Genomic DNA, 22,267 nt, shown 5'->3' on the forward strand with positions numbered 1-22,267 from the left:
ATATTGGTATGAACATATTTTCTTTAAAAATATTTCGGTATTAATCACTGTTGGCATTGATGATGCATGTTGATTTCCTTAACTTTTCTCCCAAGTCACGTTTATAACTACTGCACGAGTGTTCACCAGTCAAACCAGGCCCGAGGGGCTGGCGTCCCTCCCTCCAAATCGAAAAAGGGTCAGACGCCTGGGGGAGCTCAGTTTGTTGGCTTGGAATTATACAAACGACTTAAAGAATTTTTGAAGAATTACTTGACAAATCTTCTTAAGGTAAGACGTTGTACGTGTATACTTATACTTTATAATAGAATGTAAAAGAAAATAGTAAAATGATGATTCTAACTCGATTGAATGCTAAATCTCTCACTGTTATTTGTTCATTGTTTTCGGCGCTGATGTTTGCATGAAGCTATTTTGCTCTTGCTTAGTCTTTTACCTATTATGAAGATGAAGCTTTCCTAAGCTATATTCTGTTTTTTAATTTGTTAAATTAGAAGGCTTTGATAGCTTTATATCCGATTAGTACTTTTCCTTAAATCACTAACCATTTTGTATTTGGTTGTTAGAAATTAACGGACCTTTTCACTTCGAGCATCTAATTATGAATTCAGATCACCTGTGTTGTATTTTGACCCCAGTGTGTTGTTTTGTCTAAAAATGTACAAATGATCGTAAGGTTATCTAACCTTTGGTAATCACATTTTTCCACTGTGACCTCCTTTTGCACATGGTCACGTAGTGTATTTCAGAGCTACGATGAAATCGTGCCCTTGGCTAGGATGGGTTTCTCTACAAACATCCATGGCCTTCGAGTATGGTTCCTCCTGCTCCGAGCCGTTGCTCGGACGATGATAGTTTTTCCCCTTCATCTTCTGCCTTTTCCTTCCTCAGTCTCCATCCTCTGTAGGAAAGGCAGTGTGATGCCTGCCTTCCATCCAGCCACAGGATGGGCAAGTGCTCCTTCATCTGGTGCTACACATGTCACATAGAGTGAGTGAAGACATCTATACTCTCGACCCTGGGAAGTCTGTGCTCTGTGTATATGCTTTAAAGATTTTTTGTTTACACAGACATTATGCAAAATTTTCAGCATGCTTCAAAATTGTTTTTCTTAATCTATTTCACAAGGCAATTGGAAACTTAATATCATTCTAACAGACCATAGTTGATTGACCACAAATTGTGACTAAGATAGCATGATTTTCATGTTCCCTAAACCGTGTGTTTCGTAGAGTTTTGCTGAAACCGCTGTGTCCTTCTGTTTATTCAGAACACTTTGTAAAGTGAACACTGGAATTGATTATTCTTCAGCATTAAAGTGGGAACAGGAGTATATTGTGTTGTATGAAAGTATTGGGAGCTGTGCTCTATCAGTGATATCTTTGCATTTTGGAAAAGGTCCTGTGCTATAAGCCAGAGTGGCAAACCTTTACATTTGATAGTTGTATCAAGTGGCTTATGGGCTCACTTGTGTGCCACGTGTTTGTGGGGCCTCAGTTCTGAGGTTGACGACACTGAGGCAGGGCGAGCGGGTGGCCTTCCCAGGCCCTCGGTTCATGGCGGGGCTGCGTCCCTCGTTTGTCACCTCTGTGCTTTCTTGCTGCAGCGTATTTCAGGGACACTGAAGTGGAATATGCAGTTTTTAAGGAGGCAGATTCACCTTGCGGATGTCATTAATACCGGAGGAAAAAAATCTCCGGTTGATCCTTCACATAACAATTTGTGGTTTACCTTGTGGAAATCTGAGTAAAAATAATTTTGGTGAATGCACATTTTCCCCTTGAGATCTTGTTAAAGAAGAAATATTGTACCATTACACTTATTTTTACAGAAATGCAACAGATTATTGTAAAAATTATTAATTTATAGTTTTTAAGTAAATTTAATGAAGGAAGCAGATGCATTAAAAAATCGAGTAGTATTGGCCCTGTGGTCTAAATTGCTAATAGGACATTTTAATTAACTTTAACTGAAAAATATCAAAAACGGGGCTGATTTTGAGGTAAATTCCTTATTCCCTTCATTCTAAAAGTTGAAGGTACTTCGTATGAGTGTATATGATACATAATATTCCACCGTGGAAAGTTTCCATTTTGAAAGAATTTTCATTAAAATTCTCTCTATAGTCTGTTCCTCACAAGCTATATTCTTATGAGAATTGGTGTTAATGAGCATGTTTTTGTATATAAAATAAAAAGCTCATCTAAAACCCAACACATGGATGTATTTTTAAAGCCGTAGGTTTGTTTTAGTGAACTTTTAATTTATCATGTGACAAATTAGTCCTTAAAGCTTGGGTTCACTTGTTTTTAGGATGGAGAAGATTTGATGGATGAGAGTGTACTGAAGTTCTACACTCAACAATGGGAGGATTATCGATTTTCCAGCAAAGTGCTGAATGGAATTTGTGCCTACCTCAATAGACATTGGGTTCGCCGTGAATGTGACGAGGGACGGAAAGGAATATATGAAATCTATTCTGTAAGATTTTTTTAAATACCTTTCACGTGTGTGCTTTCTTAGTGCTGCCTCATCTGTCAGTAGGGGGAGCTAGGCAAGTAATGAAGCTGTTTTCAGACCCGGAGGCTAATTTCCTTTGCTTTAATTTATCGACAGATGACTCTTAAATATTTTGTGGCAGGAAAGGATGAGTAAATTGGAGTTCTGAAATACAGCCTCCACACTTCTGCATTTACTGATAAGTTTCTTCTGCAGTTACTCGACCAGCCGTCCAGTCTAGCCTGGAACTGTCCCACTTGTAGCGCTGGGCATCCCACGTGCTGTCTGTGTCAGGCAGATCCAGTCCCGAGCCGGGGACCCGGGCCTCCCGGATCAGCCCTCGTGGCCTCTGTGGTTTGGGAAGCTGTTTAGGGAGAGGACCGTGTGGTGAGATGCCCTGCCTTCTCTCTTTACAAAATAATACGATACTGACAGAGTTGAAAGCTGAAGGTTCTTTTTAGACGGCATGAAAATAGATTGTGAAAAGGCAGAAGTCGAGTGACTGAATCACTTTCATTAATGTGTTTCTTAGTTCCATTGGTTTTCAAGGTGTGGTCCCCAAACCTGCCACATCATAGACACCTGGGAACTTGTTAGCAATGCACATTACTGGGCCCCAGCCTCAACTTCCTAGAAACCCTGGAGGTGGGGGTCAGCAGACTGTTGGAGTCCCTTGAGAGGACTGTGATGTCCATTCAGCTTTGGGGACTGATGTCGTAGACCAGTGGAGGGGAAGGACTCGACAGAAGGCCTGTCTGTTCGGAACGGGCTCTCAGATGCACAGACTGTCCTCCTCTTGAGCCAGTGATGTGAACATGTTCTGCATAAGGAGATTATCTCCATCTCCCAGAATGCTGGTATATTAGCAGTACTTTATTGCTTTATTTTGGACAGATTTAATAAAAGGAAAATGTAATGTATCATAGATTCATGACAAACTAGTATCATTTATATATATCCTATATATGTGATATGTATAATGAACAAAACTTTGTGGATTTAGTATTTTGAGTTGAGTCTTTTGTACTTTCCTTTTTCTTTTCCACTCACAAATGCTTTCTTTACGAATCGGCATGATTTGGGTGATTTCTTCTTGGATGCCACCTTGACCTAAAACACCACACGAACCCTGCAGTAATGTCACAGACTCCTGAAAATCGTTACACCTGAACTTTTTGTGTGCTATATTCAAGAACAGAGAAAATAGAAAGAAGTTCAAGTATACTTCGTAGGCTACGATTTTCAGCTTCTGTTTTTTATTTACTTTGAAAATTCATGCCTTCTACATCCTTAAATACTGTCTGTAGTAACCGTTTGGAAATACAATATGCAGCCGTAAGTTTTAGCAAAGGCCAGTGAATACCCCTGTCTAGAAACAGCATTTCCTCTGTGTGCTCTTCAGTGAACCTATTGAATTCATAAAGTTCAAGCATCAGTTGACCCAGAGGAACAGTTGGGCACAGTGATCTCTCTCACAGTGTATTTTCCAGGAGTTCCAGAAGGTGGGGATGCTTTGTCGCACAATGTAAAGTTTTACCATTTTTTTTTTTCCTAATAATCCTTTCTTCCTTTTTAATTATAGAAAGTTGTTGTTTTCCTTTCATGTCCACCAGAGGACGTAAATTAATTTCATTATTGATACATTAAAGTGACGGAGCAAGATTTTTTCCTGGACTCCGTTCCTTGCTCGTCTGAACTTTGTCTGGTGTCCATTTGGCCTTGCTTTCTTATCTTGGCATCTCTGCTTCCTTTCTTCCTTCAAAGTGACGAGTTATCCAGAGTCAAATTAGACTTGCCTAAGGCTGTCTTGATTTAGAACAATGTTTGGAAAAAAGTTATTTTTAAAGGTGTAGTATATCTTTACTAGAAGTTCATGGCCATGGCATTGCATTTTCCCTCCTTACTCTTGCTTTAAAGACGTCTAAGACTCGAGGCGGCAGAATTTACACAGGGAAAATCGCCCCGGGCTTGCCTTTCTCCTGACAAATGAGATCTTCCCTTCTAACATCTTCTTGGACATCATAGTTTCTAATTCTGAAATCTTATTTTTATGGAAACATTACATGAGTATGTATTGTTCGTGCTTAATTAAAAATAGTTTTCTCTTAGAATGAAATCTTGCCTTTTGCAACAACGTGGATGGAGCCAGAGAGTGTAATGCTAAAGCGAGATCAGTCGGAGAAAGACCAATATTGTACAGTCTCACTCATATGTGGAATTTCTGAAACAAAACAAATGAACCAAGAAAAAGAGACAAACCGAAAAACAGACTGTTAACTCTAGGGAACAGGCTGATGGTTCCCAGAGGGGAGGTGGGCGGGGCAGGGCTGAAATGGGTGAAGGGGATTGAGAGGCCACTTACAGCGATGAGCACCAGGTCGCGCATAGGATTGTTGGGCACGCGAAACTGGTATAACACTGTTAACTGCACTGGAATTCAAAAAAAGTTTTTAATTTTTTAATCTTTATTTTTTGAGAGAGAGAGAGAGAGAGACAGAACGCAAGCAGGGGAGGGGCAGAGAGAGAGGGAGACACAGAATCTGAAGCAGGTTCCAGGTTCCGAGCTGTCAACACAGAGACCGACGTGGGGCTCGAACTCACAAACTACGAGATGATGACCTGACCTGAAGTCTTGGACACTTAACTGAGCTACCCAGGCGCCCCCCAAACTTTTTGAGTAATAAATAAACGGATTTAGGGGCGCCTGGGTGGCGCAGTCGGTTGGGCGTCCGACTTCAGCCAGGTCACGATCTCGCGGTCCGTGAGTTCGAGCCCCGCGTCGGGCTCTGGGCTGATGGCTCAGAGCCTGGAGCCTGTTTCCGATTCTGTGTCTCCCTCTCTCTCTGTCCCTCCCCCGTTCATGCTCTGTCTCTCTCTGTCCCAAAAATAAATAAACGTTGAAAAAAAAAAAATTAAAAAAAATAAAAATAAAAATAAACGGATTTAAAAAGTAGTTTTCTCTTAAATATTGCTTTTCATGTTGCCTTTTTTTTGTGTGTGGTAGGAACATTACTCAGGGCTTATTGCATAAATTAAATTACACATAATCTTTTCTGAAATACATCTTACATCAACCTAGTCTTATCTGTGGTTAAATTTAGGAAAAATAAGACTGAAAGCATTTATGTCTAAGTGATTTCCTCACCAGTTTATATTTGAATATTGAATTGTTAAAAATTTGAATTTTACTCAATACCACCTCTCTCGATAAACAGCTGAAAATCATTTATGAATTATAACCGTTCCCCTTGGGGGAGCATTTTTATAGTGATTTTCTGGCATAACTTCTGTGGAAGGTTTTAGAAACGCATCAAAGACTCCAGCACACATGAGTGCAAGTAAAATGGGAAATCTGAGCAATTCCTATATAATGAACCACGTCTACTTAAAGTGTGCAGTTTGGTGCGTTTCCAGCCGTGTGCATCCGTGCAACACAAATCACCACAACTAAGATACACAACATGCTGAATTTTTATCATCTGTTACTTAATTTATCGAGTATTAGAAAACTATGATAACTGGAATTATCTTCATTTAGATGAAAAATTAAATTTGGGCCAGGGAACAGTGTTAGAGGTTGACTCCACTGACACCCTGTAAGCTGATATGTTTGGTCTCCTAAAATCCAGGGTTTCTTTGTGTCTGAATTATTAAAACGGGAGCTGATAAGCGGCTGTATTTCGAAACCTCTTGAAGTTGCTAACTCGAGCATCTCTGATGTCGTCATGATAGATTTTTACCCAGTTATGATCTAGAAATACTGATAGACGAGATTCAGGCTGATTCCTAGGACTTCAGTCTTAGAAAAACGTGGTAAAAGCGTAGACCTCTTACACTTCTCCTTTTTCTTTTCACCCAGCTTGCGTTGGTGACTTGGAGAGATTGTCTGTTCAGGCCATTGAATAAACAGGTACGCACTTGTGTGAGAGTGTGCGTGTTGTCCTGTTAAAACCCCCTTACAGATTTCATTTCGTAGGCGTTGTCTCCTCACAGCTTTAGAATGCCCTAAGAGTATCTGGCACCTTGCATTGTGTAATGTTCTCAGAGTCCAAGAGATGTGTAGTAATAAACGTGCTGTAGTCTGTAATCTACAGGTCTTTTCCCTTTATCCTTCCTAAAGGTAACAAATGCTGTTTTAAAACTGATTGAAAAGGAAAGAAACGGTGAAACCATCAACACAAGACTGATAAGTGGAGTTGTACAGTCTTACGGTAAACCATTTCCCTTTCACCTACTCAAGAGTTTTCGTGTCAAATGGCAATCCTAACCGTGTTCTGACAGATTCGTTGACAGATATTTTAGCTGTTGTGAAAATATTGTTTGCATGTACAAGGGCCCTCAAAAAAACTCTCTTTAAGTGAGTGTGATTCTGTTTGATTTTACCCCTCACAAAAATCGTTTGATCTTTGTTTCTCATGGGACTTTTGAGGAACTCGACATTTGAATTATTTTCTGCTCTCATACTGCTGAATGACTGGATATATAATATGATGGAGTGTCATTCATGGAGTGGGAAGAGGACCAGAGACCTGGGTCAGCCTGAAAAGTTGACATTGAGCAACTGATGAGCTAATGCAATGTTCGGAAAACTTGAGTGGCCTCGTGTTTCTCTGAAAGTTTACATTTAGTCCTTCTGGGGAGGCAGGTGAAATCAGTGAAGGTGATTAAGAGATAAACCTCTAGTTATAAAAGAAATGTCATGGGGGGTGTAAGGTACAGCATAGGCGATAATACAGTAACTTTTTAAGGTGACAGGTGGTGGCCGCACTTCACTGTGGGGATCATTTTGTCATATTCACAAATAGCAAATCCCTGTGACGACCTCCTGGAACTGATAGGCTGCTGTACGTCAGCTACACTTCAATTAGAAATAAATGTCGTGTTGGGACACTTGGGTGGCTCTGTCGGTTAAGCATCTAACTTCGGTTCATGTCTTGATCTCGCGGTCTGTGGGTTCGAGCCCCGCGTCGGGCTCTGTGCTGACAACTCAGAGCCTGGAGCCTGCTTTGGATTCTGTGTCTCCCTCGCTCTCTGCCCCTCCCTCACTTGCTCGCATACGTTCTCTCTCTCTCTCAAAAATAAACGTTTAGAAAAAAGAAATGTCATGTTTAATAAGTTGTTTTTTTTTTTTTTTTTTTAATTTTTTTTTTTTTTTTTCAACGTTTATTTATTTTTGGGACAGAGAGAGACAGAGCATGAACGGGGGAGGGGCAGAGAGAGAGGGAGACACAGAATCGGAAACAGGCTCCAGGCTCTGAGCCATCAGCCCAGAGCCCGACGCGGGGCTCGAACTCACGGACCGCGAGATCGTGACCTGGCTGAAGTCGGACGCTTAACCGACTGCGCCACCCAGGCGCCCCTTTAATAAGTTTTTTAAGTGAACTTCACGATAACTTTGAAGCATGCTTGGCCACGGGTCAGAATTACTTCCTTTTATGTCTTGGATTTTATTTCTTTTTTCTTTCATTGAAGCCGTGTACTTCAGTGCACACCGGGGAATAGCAGGCTTACCTTATGTCCTGCCATTTTCCATTTACCTTTTAAACGTAACTTAAGCTGAATGTTACTCATGGGTATGTTGGGTAAAATGTAACAAAAACTAGGGTAATTGAAATACAGTTCCTATCTGTTTCTAGTGGAGTTGGGGCTGAATGAAGACGACGCCTTTGCCAAGGGCCCTACGCTGACAGTGTATAAAGAGTCCTTTGAATCTCAGTTTTTGGCCGACACGGAGAGATTTTATACCAGGGAGAGCACTGAATTCTTGCAGCAGAACCCAGTGACTGAATATATGAAAAAGGTACGCTTACATACGGCGCATACGGTAGGCTGCAGCTAACACGGTTCTCGCCGCTCCAGTGGGTTATTCTGTTTGACGTGCACAGCTCTTTCCACAGATCATGTCTCGGGCAGTGTTCCCCTGCAGTGTCCGTAGCCCGTACAGATGCTTCTCCCCGCGCACCAAGGAGCTTTCATAATAACTTCATCTGACCGTCGCGGCTCCGTGTTCTCTCCAGGGCTCTGAGGATCTAACTGTCAGAGCTGTGTGGCTTCTGTGTTTTGAACTTGCTCTCCTAGCATGGGTAGCTGTAGCTAATGGAAGCCACAGGCTTCAGTCAATGAGAAGATAAGTTTCGAAGTACCAGCTGTTGCTAGGTTTGCGAACTTTGCCGTTTTCCCTTCTGAACTGTTCCCTAACAGTCTCCGGTACAGCCTTCAAGTTTACAGTAGAGGAGATCGTGCTGAAACCACAGGATCTAAGATTGGTCACAAACTGTACCGTAAGTCTTTTTCAGTACTGAGTGATGTTCCAGCGAAGTTCTGGTGTAATTTTTTTGGTTCTCTTTCTCGGGAATACAGGTGTCCTGGACTTTTCTCCGTGAGGAGTGACCTCGGTTAGGAATCAGCACACCTGTTCTGTAAAGGGGCAGAGGGCAAATATCTGCGCCCCAGGTGGTCTGGCAGCTGTTCATCTCTGCCTTTGGGGGAAGAGCAGCCATGGCAACGTGTAAACAGATGCGTGCGGCTGTGTTCCAGTAAAATGTGACTTAGAGGCAGGATTTGGCCCGTAGGCTACAGTTTGCTGACCCCTGACCGAGACGTCCAAGGACGTCTCCAGGGAGCCTGGGCCGACCGTGCCTCATCTCTGCTTTGCCCTTTATTCTCTGTTGGCCGGGAGAGGAGGGGACCGCACAGCCACTCAGGGCAGGTGCTGCGATCGAGGTAGCCGGTCAGCCCCCCAGGGCAGCAGTGTGAGCAGTGTGCCTCTGTAGGCACACAGCCCCGCCCAGTGTGTGTGACGTTCTGGGTGCCTTTTCCCCTAGGCCGTCATGGTTGTCAGTGGGCTTGAGACGTGTGCAGTTGAAAGTCCTTGACGAACAGATTTCTGACATCTCAAAACCTGACAAAAATGGAAGTCTTCGGAAATACTATCCTTGGAACAGTATTAGCTCTTTGTGTCTATCTGTGGGTTAAGTTAGCTTTTTGGTGTGCCGACCCGGGACCTAACCAGCTCATTCTGAGTGTCGGTCGCCTGACAAATGAACTTTCGGAGCAGAATCTGTTTTCAGTCTTAGCATCGCCTGTTATTGCGGGTTTTTCGTTTGGCAGTGTCGTTTTCATGATCACATCTCTTCTCGACTCTCCTGCATCTGGTGATTCTTTTAAAAGTGGGGTCTTTTCTCAGGGTGCACATCGGCAAGAGCGACGCTGGGTTCCCGTCACCTCCATTATCCACCCCCGGGAAGGTGGTGGTGACACGACGGGGTCTGCTCTTCAGGCCAGAGACTTGAGCGCCCCCACAGTGGGGAAGTCTCATTTTTAGGTCAGGCCTGGAACCGAAGGCAGCTTGAAGAGCAGAGATTGGCAGTGTGAGCCCTGCCTTCGGGGCTGCAGCATGCTTCCTGCGCCCCGGTGCTCTTAGAGGGGGTTCCTTCCTACAGGGGTTACAGGTTGGGCCCGGATCCAGTTGGATCTTACCAAACATGACTTCCCTCACATTCTGGAAGTCCATAACGTAGAGGATCTATGAGCATAAAATTGGAATTTAGCTGTATGAACAGTTCTCCTACCTAGAGCCTTGGGCTGCAAATGTCATTTTAAATCCCTATTCAGTCATTTCCTGGGGAGTTGACCTAACCTTTCTGGTCCTCAGTCCGTCCCTCCTCCCCTCCCCACCCTCCCTTCTCTCCCTCCCCTCCCTCCCTTCTCTCCCTCCCCTCCCTCCCTTCTGCCCATGCATTTTTTTTTTTTTTTAATTTTTTTTTTTTTTTTCAACGTTTATTCATTTTTGGGACAGAGAGAGACAGAGCATGAACGGGGGAGGGGCAGCGAGAGAGGGAGACACAGAATCGGAAACAGGCTCCAGGCTCTGAGCCATCAGCCCAGAGCCTGACACGGGGCTCGAACTCACGGACCGCGAGATCGTGACCTGGCTGAAGTCGGGCGCTTAACGGACTGCGCCACCCAGGCGCCTCCCATCCATTTATTTTTGAGAGCAAGAGAATCCAAAGCATATATTCAAGCTCTGACAGTGCAGAGCCTGATGTGGGGCTTCATCTCATGAACCGTGAGATCATGACCTGAACCGAAATTAAGAGTGGACCCTTAACTGAGCCACCCAGGGGCCCCTGGTCCTCAGTTTCTTCATCTGTAAAATGAGGGTAATAAGTTTTAGTTTGTTTTTAAGGCTTTATCTTATTATTATTATTTTTAAAATTTACTCAGTTTTGAGAGACAGAGTGAGTGGGGGAAGGGCAGAGAGAGGGAGACACAATCTGAGGCAGACTCCAGGCTCCATGCTGTCAGCACAGAGCCGGACACGGACTCATACTCACGGACTGTGAGATCATAACCTGAGCTGAAGTCAGACACTTAACCTACTGAGCCGCCCAGGTGCCCCAGGTCCTCAGTTTCTTCATCTGTAAAATGGGGGTAATAATTTTTTGTTTGTTTTTAAGATTTTATTTTTAACTAATCTCTACAGCCAACATGGAGCTTGAACTCACAACCCCAAGATCAAGAGTCACATGCTCCACCAACTGAGCCACCCAGGTGTCACATAATAATTTTTATTTTGTAATACATACATATTTGGTGCTTGGCAGATAGTAAGCATGATATAAGCATTCATCATTCAGAACCTCCAGTAGATGCCTGAGAATATGCAAAACCAGAGGATAAAAAGTGGCACGTTTTATTCAGTAACTTCAGGGGAAATTATGTTTATATTAAAACAGTCTGTCAGGAAATAATATACAAAACTCCTGAACAATATTGAGATAAAGCATGAACCTTTAAAAAATACTCTGCTTTTAGCCGCTAGTTTGGGCTAGGTGTGCAAATTCCCTGAGGGGTCTACGTTCCCTTTTCTGTGATTTGAGGGATATTTTAGTGGAAACATTTGAGAATCTTCAGTAGGGATGGCTTTGATGAATTAACGACCCAAAGCCACATTAGGGTTTTTAACACATCCTGCTGTCTCATGTGATTGAGACTCATGTGAGCTACAAAAGATTTGTTGACTGTTCTAGGTTACTGATGTCAGATGTTCAGTATTTCATTGATTTCCTTTTTTGGCAGGGAGTGGGCCTGCTTTTCCTTTTGTTTTTCCTGCGGAACCCATCCTAGTAGAATTAACAGGGACAGTCTTTAATTGCTTCGTTTTATTTAGTCATTTTGAACTTGGTCCTGGGGGCGCCTGGGTGGCTCAGTCAGTTAAGCGTCTGACTCTTGATAGGAGCCCAAGTCATGATCTCACGGTCCTGGGATTGAGCCCTGAGTTGGGCTCAGAACAGAGTGCAGAGCCTGCTTGGGATTCCCTCCCTCCCTCCCTCCGTCTCTCTGTCTCTCTCTCTCTGCCTTTCCCCCACTTGTGCTTTTGTGCTTTCAAAATAAATAAATTTTTTAAAAAACTGAATTTGATCCTGGTGTTCTGGGCAGTGATGGTGAAGAGCTTACTTGACCTAGATTCCACAAACGTGATGACCCAACACTGGATACTTTGGTTTCTTTATATTTAAAACAAGCTATTACTGAGGACCCTCTGTCCTTTAATGTTTTTTAGTCACTCAGGGGCCAGTTTACTCTCTCCTTCCTTCTCCGCCCCTGCGGGAGGGTCCTGTGGCGGAATGCTGCCCCTACCACAGTGCCTGAGTTGGAAAGCCACTGTGACCCCCCCCAGAGAATGAGTCAGCAGTCCCACCAAGGCTGTACCTTTCATCTGGGCAGGGGTAAAAGTTTGTTTTGGGAGAAAGCAGAGTTTGAAACAGAGGAGTTTCTGCTGCCCAAGGTGATTTATGTTCTTCTAGGAAACAGGTATAACTTCAAACAGAAAAAGAAGTGCTTTTTGGTTTGCATGTCCTGTATTTTACTATATCGCTTGCATTCTTGAGGCTTAGTGAGTATCAGATCTGAAGCAGTACGCGCTTAACGTAGAACTTCTCAGTTAAAGCACAAACGATCTCGTATGGTTTAAAATAAGTTCATAATCAGAGAATATATACACATTAATTGTAGGCTTTTTGGAAAATACAAGGAACATAAACCTGCAAGCTTGGAACACTAAGTATGTATATAAAACCAGATAGGAATAATTCTGTAGGTTTTTTGGTAACTTGTCCCCCCGCCAACTAATTTGTTACATTAACTTCTTTTACTGGATAATAGTATTCCGTTAGCCAGATATGCTTTCATTACTTCCTACCAGAAACTTGAGGTTTTTTATATGTCTTCTTTTATAAATTGTTCCTTTTCCTTTCATGTTTTTTTTATTTGGATGAACTTAACTAATTTTTCAGGGATCATTCTGTGTCGAGGACCTTGACATTTTGATAAATACTCCAGATAATTTCCAGGTTTATTTTGTTGTTCACATTTGACCATTTGGAATGTGTAATAAGGTTCTGACTTCTGTTGTTTAAATAACCGTTTCATTGTTAGTAATTCTTGACAGCATAAATCCCGCCTGCATTTTTTGTTTCTTGGCTCTTGAGTGTTTATTCTTCCAGTTGAATTTTTATAGATTTCTCCCAAATTATACCAAATCTAAAATCATTTTGGAAACTAGGGCACTTTTACAATACTAAGTATAGTATTTGTCTTTCTCACCTGATTAATTTGAGATTATCATTGAAATTTCGTCGTTGCTTTGACAATTTAGTGATTCCTCGGTGAGACTTTATACCACACATATTTCTGTTGATACACTGTAAACTATACGGACTTCTGTTTATTTTGCTGCTCTGTTAAATTACATCTTTGTTTTCCTCTCTTCCTGGAAGGGAATGGTAAGAAATCGAAATGCATAAATAATCCAGTAGTTACAGAGGTATATACTCAATGGTTGGCAAGAGAAGGCCATGATATTTTTCCTTAAAATTTGTTTAGAAGTCTGATTACTAATAACTCTTTCCATGTGGTCATTTCAGGGAGTAGATTCATGTGACTCTTGACTTCAGGTGGCTTTCAGTCAAAAATAGGGGTTCTGAACATGGTGTCCACGGATAAGAGAGGGTCCATAGGTGTCTCAGAGTGTAGAATAGGGATACTGCCCCCAGAAGGTGAAAAGCCACTTACCTGAAGGACGAAAGTTGACGTGAACACATCTGAACTAACAAAGACAATCTTGTGAAGGCGTTTGAAAAGGAGCTAGAGGTGGAAATCTGTTGCAGAGAAAATGGAGCACATCAGTGACCACTTACACATGGCTGGCATTCACCTAACGTCACAGGACCCCTTCCCTTTTCTCTTCATGTATTAGAGCTCGTGAATGTGATTTGCCATTGTCCGTTTAGCAGTTCTTTAGAAGTGAATCCAGATGGGTCACTCGAATTATTCCTGCAGGCGGAGGCCCGTCTGCTCGAGGAGCAACGAAGAGTCCAGGTCTACCTTCACGAAAGCACACAAGATGAACTAGCGAGGAAGTGCGAGCAAGTGCTCATTGAGAAACACCTGGAGATTTTCCACACAGAGTTCCAGAATTTGCTGGATGCTGACAAAAATGAAGGTGAGCCACTCAGACGCCCTCCACACCTGGGCTTCTCACGATCTGCAGTTTTGAGGTTGGGTGAAACTCTAGAGTCAGAGCCGACAGCATCACCAACAGCCGGTTTTGAAGAGATTAGTGCGCGGTGAGCCTGGTTGTGCACTGATTTCAGAGCTCTGTGGAGTGTTGTGGGGAGGACTTTGGGAGAAGAGCATCTTTTCAGTCGGCGTTCTTTGGAGGGTTACTCGTCCCGTATACTCTGGCATTGACTGATGCTGCTCCTGACTTGTCCTTGACTGTTTTTCTTCTGAAAATTCTTCAAGACGAGAAGGCTAGTATTTTGTGAAAGCATTTCTCTTACCCTTCAGGTTTTACTGGGAGATGCAAGGAGCTCAATGAAAGATTGTGTTTGGGTTCAGAAGTTTTCTCTTTGGCCTTCATAAATTAACCATAGGCCATTCGAAGAATTCGGGGGCCCTTTTGTGACTCGTTTGTATAGTTGGGATAGATACTCAAATACTCTTTAAATGTATTCCTCTTTTAAAATCAGTACATGAGTGCCTGTTATGTATCTAGCATAAATAATATCTTGGTCTTGAGAATTTGAGGAAGTATCTGATGCAGCTTCTGATAAAAAGGCTTTTTTTCTGTTGTTAGATGTTTCCCATAGTAAAGGGAAAAATAAACTTTCGTGAGAGGACGGTTTCGTTGTTACTTTCAGCTAACTACGTGTATACAATTCAGTTACAATTAAAACGATGTTGATGATTTCGATCAAAAAACACCATTTTATCTCAAGGCATCTGTGATCACAGTATACGTACATACTTGGCGGAATGGATATGCAAAGTCTGTTTCAGTGCATAAGACGTGGCACCTTCTTCTTTCAGATTTGGGGCGCATGTATAATCTCGTATCTAGAATCCAGGATGGCCTAGGAGAATTGAAAAAACTTCTAGAGACACACATCCATAATCAGGGTCTCGCAGCCATTGAAAAGTGTGGAGAAGCTGCTCTAAATGTAAGTACCGTTCCTGAGAGTAGTCGGACTTCACCGTTTCCGCACACGAGCTGCAGGTGTGTGTCGTATGCTTGCGTTGACCAGTCCAGGTGGTCAGGTTTTCCCCACAACTCTCGTGAGGAACCTTTTAATGTAGTTTTAAAGTGTTTTAACGTAGAAGGTTGATAGGCCTCTTTGCTTAGGAAGTTCCTCCACAAACTCTTCTCGGGCACTTTTTAGGCATTGAGGATGTCATTTCTTGATTTTTTTCTCCCCTTTCATTTCTTCTCACGCTTCCATTCCTTGCACTAGAAGAGCAAAGATCTTCCATAGAAGGAACAGGCCCAAGCCTCCTAGACATGTGGCTCTGGCAGCCACAGACCACAGGCTGCACCTGTTGGTGACTTGATCTGAGGGCGACCCTCCAGCGGAAGGTAACAGGGCTGTTTGCCCTGGATAGGCCCTGTAATGTGTAGCATTTCTCATGATCCTTGCCACCACCACCCCGAGGAGGCTCATGGAATATTCCTGCTAGCTGAGCTATGATTCAGGTGATAATTTTACATAGGGAATACCTCGTATTTCTAAAAGATGGGTAAGTTGTCATAGGGTTTTGGCCCTGTCGTGAACTTCAATTTTGATAGTGTTTTGGAGAACTAATGAAGAAGAAAAGCTTCTAGAACATGGTTCTTATATCTAAATCAGAAAACTCTCTGATTTTATCGTTTGATGTTATTTTTGACAGTACTGTCTTTATACATTTTTTCAACGTTTTTTTTTTTTTTTTTTTTTTTTAAATTTTTGGGACAGAGAGACAGAGCATGAACGGGGGAGGGGCAGAGAGAGAGGGAGACACAGAATCGGAAACAGGCTCCAGGCTCCGAGCCATCAGCCCAGAGCCCGACGCGGGGCTCGAACTCACGGACCGCGAGATCGTGACGTGGCTGAAGTCGGACGCTTAACCGACTGCGCCACCCAGGCGCCCCTTATACATTTTTTAAAGTCTTCATTTCCCTGTTAACTTTGCAAGGTTCCTTTTAAAGTTTATTTATTTATTTTGAGAGAGAGCATGCATGCGCGTGTGAGCAAGGGGAGGGGTGGAGAGAGACAATCCCAGGCACCCTCGTGCTGTCAGCGCAGAGGCAGATACAGGGCTCGATCCCATGAACTGTGAGATCACGACCTAAGCCAAAACCAAGAGTCCGATGCTTAACCAACTGAGCCACCCAGGTGCCCCTGCAAGATTCCTTGTAATTGTGGGGTTGCTGCCTCCCTTTTGGCACATCCATGAATTATTAAAGGGATAGATGTAAACCCCTTCCTTTAGGTTGATAAAATAATTAATTTTACACTTCCGAGACGGAAGGGAACTGGCTTGATGGTGGGTGTTGTGAAGGAGATCTCCAGGTGTCAGTAGAAGCCTTAGCGTGATGTCCCAGTGTCGGGACATATTGTCACCTGGCACGACTGAGTCACATCCCTGATGGTCCTCCTGGGTTCACATCCCAACCCCACTTGTGGGACCTTGCTGCTGACATGGTTTTTCCTGTCTGTCAGTTGGGTTTTTGGTTTTTGGTTTTTGGTTTTTTTAATGGAATGGTGATGATGGCTGCCTCATAGGGTTTTTGCAAACACATGATCCTTGTGAGGTGCTTATTATATCTGGGAACATAAGTGCTAAGTGCTCTGCAGTGATGACAGTTTTATTTAAGTTCAGAAACTCATTTAAAAATCATCCTTACATCTTGATGACCTTTCTAATTTCCAAACTAAATGTTCCCTTTTAAAGGGCCTGAGACACATACACGCACATACATGTGGCTCAGGAGCAGCCAGCTTGATGAAGGTCGCTTTTCAGCCACAGTGTCTGGTGTTTCCGCCGTGGTTAATTCAAAACTCAATTGAGCCGTATGAGCAGCGGAGCCAAGTAAATGACTTCCTTTCCTTGAAATGAGTTAAGTGGTGGGGAGTCTGTTATTTGGTCAGACGCAGGTTGGGAGAGCAGCTGTGTGAAGCAGAGTTGGCTTTTTTTTCTTTTTAATTTATTTTTTAATCTTTATTTTTGAGAGAGACAGAGCATGAGCAGGGGAGGGGCAGAGAGAGAGGGAGACACAGAATCCCAAGCTGTCAGCACAGAGCCCGACGCGGGCTCGAACCCATGAACCGCGAGATGGTGACCTGAGCCAAAGTCGGAGGCTCAACCGACTGAGCCACCCAGGCGCCCCTAGAATTGGCTTTTTGACGTGAACCATTGTGAATCACGTCTGTGCTATGAGAGGCCCACAGCGGTCCGTGGTGCAGATGAACGCAGTTAGATAATTTTCACGGGAATGATGGGGCGTAAGTTCTGATATCCACCTTTTCCAAACCAAAGTAAGGTCCTAACTGGGGAAATAATCGTACTATAATTCTAAGTACTGCTGTTCTTTTTGATACGATCCCCTGCCAGTTGACTTGGTCAGTGAATCTTAAATCTGGCATTGACTTTTTCATGGCCAGTTAAAGCAAGTGTAGTTTCTAAGTAAAATTGTTTCTTTATGTGTGGAACCTTCATCTGTCAGCAATAAACAGCACAAATAAACCATCCTTACCAGCAGTTATATTTTCCTGGAAATTAAACTGTTATAAAAAATGTTTTTAAGTTTATTTGTTTTGGGAGAAAGAGAGAGCATGCTTGCCCTCACACAGGCCTGGGAGGAGCAGAGACAGAGATAATCACAAGCAGTCTCTGCACTGACAGTGTGGGGCTCAGACCCAACAAACCCTGAGATCATGACCTGAGCCAGAATCAAGAGTCAGACGCTTAACCGACTTGAGCCGCCCAGGCGCCCCAGAAATTAAACTTTTAAATAATCCTTTTATTACTTGAACATAAGCCAGTGATTCGCATGAATTTAAAAAACAAACAAGGTTTTCCTTTGTGGAGAATAATCTATATAGCTTGATAAATTTAGGACATCTGCTTTAACTTTCAGAAGTCAGACATTTCTTTTTTAAAATACATCATTGATCATAAAATAATGTGAATAATTATAATTATTTCCATAAGAACTATTTTTATATTGAACTCATGAAACTGGTTTTCCAAGTTATTCTTGTGAAGAAAATTGTTTCTTGAGGATAGCAGATACATTCTCTGTTTTCTGCAGGAGTTTTTCCTCAATTTCCGTTTTATTCTTTTATTTCTTAAGTTTCAGTTGAACTCATGAGGTTGCAGTGCCATCTAAGTGGTGCCTGAGTTTCCTGCAGAAACTTCCCCAGCCTGCCACCCTTAGTCAGCAATGAGGGAAAGCCCGCAAAGCTTAAAGAAGCTCACACAACAGCATGTGTACCCAGTGCTTAGCCTGGCACATAGGAGGTGCTCAAGTACTCTTGTAAGAAAGACTAAATACCGCTGCTTAAAACACAAATAATTTTAGGGGTGCCCAGGTGGCTCAGTCGGTTGAGCGTCCAACTCTTGGTTTTCTCTCTCTCTCTCTCTCTCTCTCTCGCTCTCTCTCTCGCTCTCTTCCTCCTCCGCCCCTCCCCCACCCGTGCTTTTTCTCTCTCTCTAAAGTTAAATTTAAAAAAAAAAATAACTTCAGGTAGGTATTTTTATCATGAATGTGGTAAATGTAAAAGATAACTAGAATCCAAACCATGATGGTTTTCCAAAGCCCATTGATGCTGGAGAAAAAACAGCAGAGGAAAGAGATTGTTTGCGTTAGTTTAAAAGGGAAAAAAAAAGCTATTATTTTTTATAATTTTAAGTGGGATGTAACTACTTTTTTACAGTTTTTAATGTTTGAAAATTGTTGCCTACTGGAGTTGAATCGTAGTGTATGAAAATCATTTACAGTGAGCGTATTAAATGTCATACAAGGCACTGCTTAAATGATTTTTTTTAATGTTTATTTTTGAGAGAGCACGAGCAGGGGAGGGGCAGAGAGAGAGGGAGACACAGAATCCGAAGGAGGCTCTAGGCTCTGGGCTGTCAGCACAGAGTCTGACGCAGGGCTTGAACTCAAACCGCGAGATCGTGCGCTGAGCCAAGTCAGATGCTTAAGCGACTGAGCTACTCAGGCTCCCCTTCGATGATTTTTTAAGGACTAAAAAGTCCTGTGCTTCCATTTTTACCAAACAAAACAGGTGAAGTTTTCACAGAGAAATGATTTACTTTGGACTTCTGGTGGATTTCTGTTTTAGCTGGTCTTGAAAAAGTATTGATTAGAAAATTAGATTTACTACCAATTAGTTTGGCCTAGACTGTAATTATCACAGGTTCCAAATTTGTAGTGTGATTTAAAATAACATTTCATGTATTAGAACCTTCAAAACCTACCTACCTGTCACAAGGTGAATCTCCCCCTCTTTACCTAAGTAAGAACTGGCAGTCCTCGTGTCCTCGTGAAGCGTCACTGAAAGAGAGCCCTTAACACACGCGCTATTTTTAGATGTGCCGCTGCTCGTACCTACCCCGACACCCAGACCAGTGAGCACTTGGGAAGGCGGTGTGGATCAGGGCTCAGGGAGCCCTGGGAGCACAGGGAGCTTCAGACTGAATGGCACGGAGCAGATCAGTGCAGGCCCATCTTACCACCAGTGTGCAAAGTTCCACTGTATTGGGAAGAGCTCTCTAGCCTTTGGAGGTCCTCATGATTGAGCACATTGATGCTTATTAACTGATAGGCTAACTGATTTGTGTGTAACTGATGCTAGGTAAGCTAGCATATTGCATTGGGACACCCAGCAGGACTTCGGGAACCTTGGACACAAAAAATGTTCAAGGATCGGATTTAAAGCTGGTTTAGAGCTCAGCGAGGAACTGGATAAATCATTTTTAAATAGACGGGTTTGTTTTATAGGCGAGTTTCCCATGCATGGCTTCCGGACTGAAAACATGGGGGCGGCTTGGTAAGTTAGCCTATTGATGTGGCCCTCACACTCTTCTCGAAGTCAGGATTTGAAAGATCGTATGTGCTTATTACATAGATGGGCCACAGCACTACATTTGTGTTCAGACGTTGGCAGTGTAGTAACTAGAAAAATAGTCTGTATTAACATCTAGAGGGAGGATGGCCTGTCCACTTAGGTCTTAAGGGGGAGCATCCTGAAAGCAGAGCCCACACATCGGCCCCGTGTTGGTTCTCGGGTTGTCTAGCTGCCAGAGCAGCTGGCTGTGGGACGCTGGGCACCGGTGCAGCTTAAAGGGCCAGCAGACACTACAGATCAAATTGAAACCACTGTTTCCATCCATTGAGCGAGCATTTATGGCATTCCTGTGATGGGATTGATGGCAGGGATCCCACGTTGAAATGCTTCACCTCTGCCGTCTCATCCAGCCCCCATGACTCCGTCTGCCTAGGGCCTAGACTGCTCGTTCATTTTTACACTCACATTTTCCTTCCTCCGTGTAGGGCGTGCCACTTTGCCCATGACAACATTTGTAACCTAAAATGGTGTGATTTTCCGCGAGCCCGGGCCTGGCCTCAGCGTCCTCTCACACCAGTAGGGCCACCTGCCCACCAGCCCTGCCTCCGCTCCATCCTCTGTGATGAGTCCACAGGGCGTGGACACGGCCCCTTCCCCCCTGCGAGGGCTCTCTGTCCGGGCCTGCTGCCGCCGTGTTCACCTGGGCCCTGTCCCCTCGTGCTCCACACGGTCGCCCGGTTCTCCGTTCCCGTTCGTCCCCCATGATGCTTCACTTCAGTCCTCAGAAGTCCTCTGCACACTGACCGTGTTACTCCACGATCATCTTGTTTTTAACAAAGCAAAATAAAACCTCTCCTCTATGATAATATATTAAATCTACAGTATTCTGTTAAGTCAGAACCCTCTTCATACTTAGCCCATTCTCTTCCCCGCCAAATCACTGCCCTCTCCGCTGGTGACACGTCCTCCTTGCTTTCTGCTCTCTTTGTCCTGCTTTCGAGCCGAGCGCAAACCCTCTTTGCTTAAAACAATTCTCTGCTAGCTCTTCTAGCCCGAAGCACTGCCCCCCGTCCTTTACTTTTATGACATTTCTAAAAATCTCTCCTGTGCCACTCTGTATTTGTATGTCACTTCTGTGTTTCCTGTCACTCCACCGTTGATTGTAACTCCCTGAGGATACAGCTGGCACCTCGTTATAGTTGATACTCTAGTTTTAGTGCTGGTGTCTTGTGTGACAGACATTTCTTGATGATGGTGACGATGATAATGATGGAGGAAGAGCCATTTGCTACGGGGCCAAAATGTCCTTTCCGTTTTTGTTTTTTTTTTTTGTTGTTTTTTTTTAAATCTTTTAATGTTTGTTTTTTAGAGAGAGCACGTTCGAGAGAGAGCAAGCGAGCTCTAGTGGGGGAGGGGCAGAGAGAGAAGGGGACCGAGGATCCAAAGCGGGCTCTGTGCTGACAGCCCGATGTGGGGCTGGAACTCAGGAACCGGGAGACCATGACCTGAGCTGAAGTCAGATGCCCAGCCAGCTGAGCCCCCCCAGGCGCCCCAGCTCTCCCCTTTTATCCTGTGTTACTCTGCGTCTTCGTCATGTCCCCATCAGCACCTGGATGCTCACCGTTTGTGATTATGCCTCGCTCTACCTGCCTCGCTCTTCTCTCTGCTCAAACACATTCCGTTTTGTTTTGTTTTTTCCTACGCGTTAAACACCTGTTTATCTTCCAAAACCCAGCTCAAATGACATGCCATCCACCAGCCTTTCCCAATCATCCCTTTGAAATGGTAGCATGTTGGACTGTTCATATTCACACTGCTTTATATGTTAGATCTCTGTGTAAATGTCTTCTATAAGAATGGCTTTATCTGTCTTCATTTCTGCACAACTTAGCACGGTGCCGTGTACAGTATGGGCTCTCCGCATACAGTACTTACGTTTACTAGTACTCCTCGTCGTTCCCAGCAGGATTCAAGGCTGCTTACACAATACGGAAAAGACAAAGGGATGTAAGAGAGGGAAGCAAAATAAGGATAGGAAACACAAACAAAGCTAAGTGTTAAGACAGCGGAGTCTAGTATTTTTGCTAGAGATGGGTCACACACGTGCCTCCGGTTCTTTGCGGTCAGTCCGAGTGCTTACTGGTAAAGGCAATGGGTAATGTGAGGGACGGTCAGCTCCTAGATTCGTGGTGACCATAAAGAATAAGCCTGTAGGGGCGCCTGGGTGGCGCAGTCGGTTAAGCGTCCGACTTCAGCCAGGTCACGATCTCGCAGTCCGTGAGTTCGAGCCCCGCGTCGGGCTCTGGGCTGATGGCTCAGAGCCTGGAGCCTGTTTCCGATTCTGTGTCTCCCTCTCTCTCTGCCCCTCCCCC

General features: G+C 43.7%; 1 protein-coding gene across 6 annotated transcripts in view; it reads left to right on the plus strand.

The window, feature by feature from the left end:
- Positions 1–22,267, plus strand: part of CUL1 (cullin 1) — a 106,977-nt gene that overhangs the window by 63,527 nt on the left and 21,183 nt on the right. For all 6 annotated transcript variants that reach the window (XM_045496035.1, XM_045496036.1, XM_045496032.1 and 3 more), the window contains exons 3-9: positions 96–270; positions 2,314–2,481; positions 6,359–6,409; positions 6,620–6,710; positions 8,136–8,299; positions 13,843–14,005; positions 14,875–15,005. In XM_045496035.1, the coding sequence (XP_045351991.1) occupies positions 96–270; positions 2,314–2,481; positions 6,359–6,409; positions 6,620–6,710; positions 8,136–8,299; positions 13,843–14,005; positions 14,875–15,005 (943 nt within the window). The remainder of the gene's footprint in view (positions 1–95; positions 271–2,313; positions 2,482–6,358; positions 6,410–6,619; positions 6,711–8,135; positions 8,300–13,842; positions 14,006–14,874; positions 15,006–22,267) is intronic.

This window comes from Leopardus geoffroyi, chromosome A2 (assembly GCF_018350155.1).
Source record: "Leopardus geoffroyi isolate Oge1 chromosome A2, O.geoffroyi_Oge1_pat1.0, whole genome shotgun sequence".
NCBI lineage: Eukaryota > Metazoa > Chordata > Mammalia > Carnivora > Felidae > Leopardus > Leopardus geoffroyi.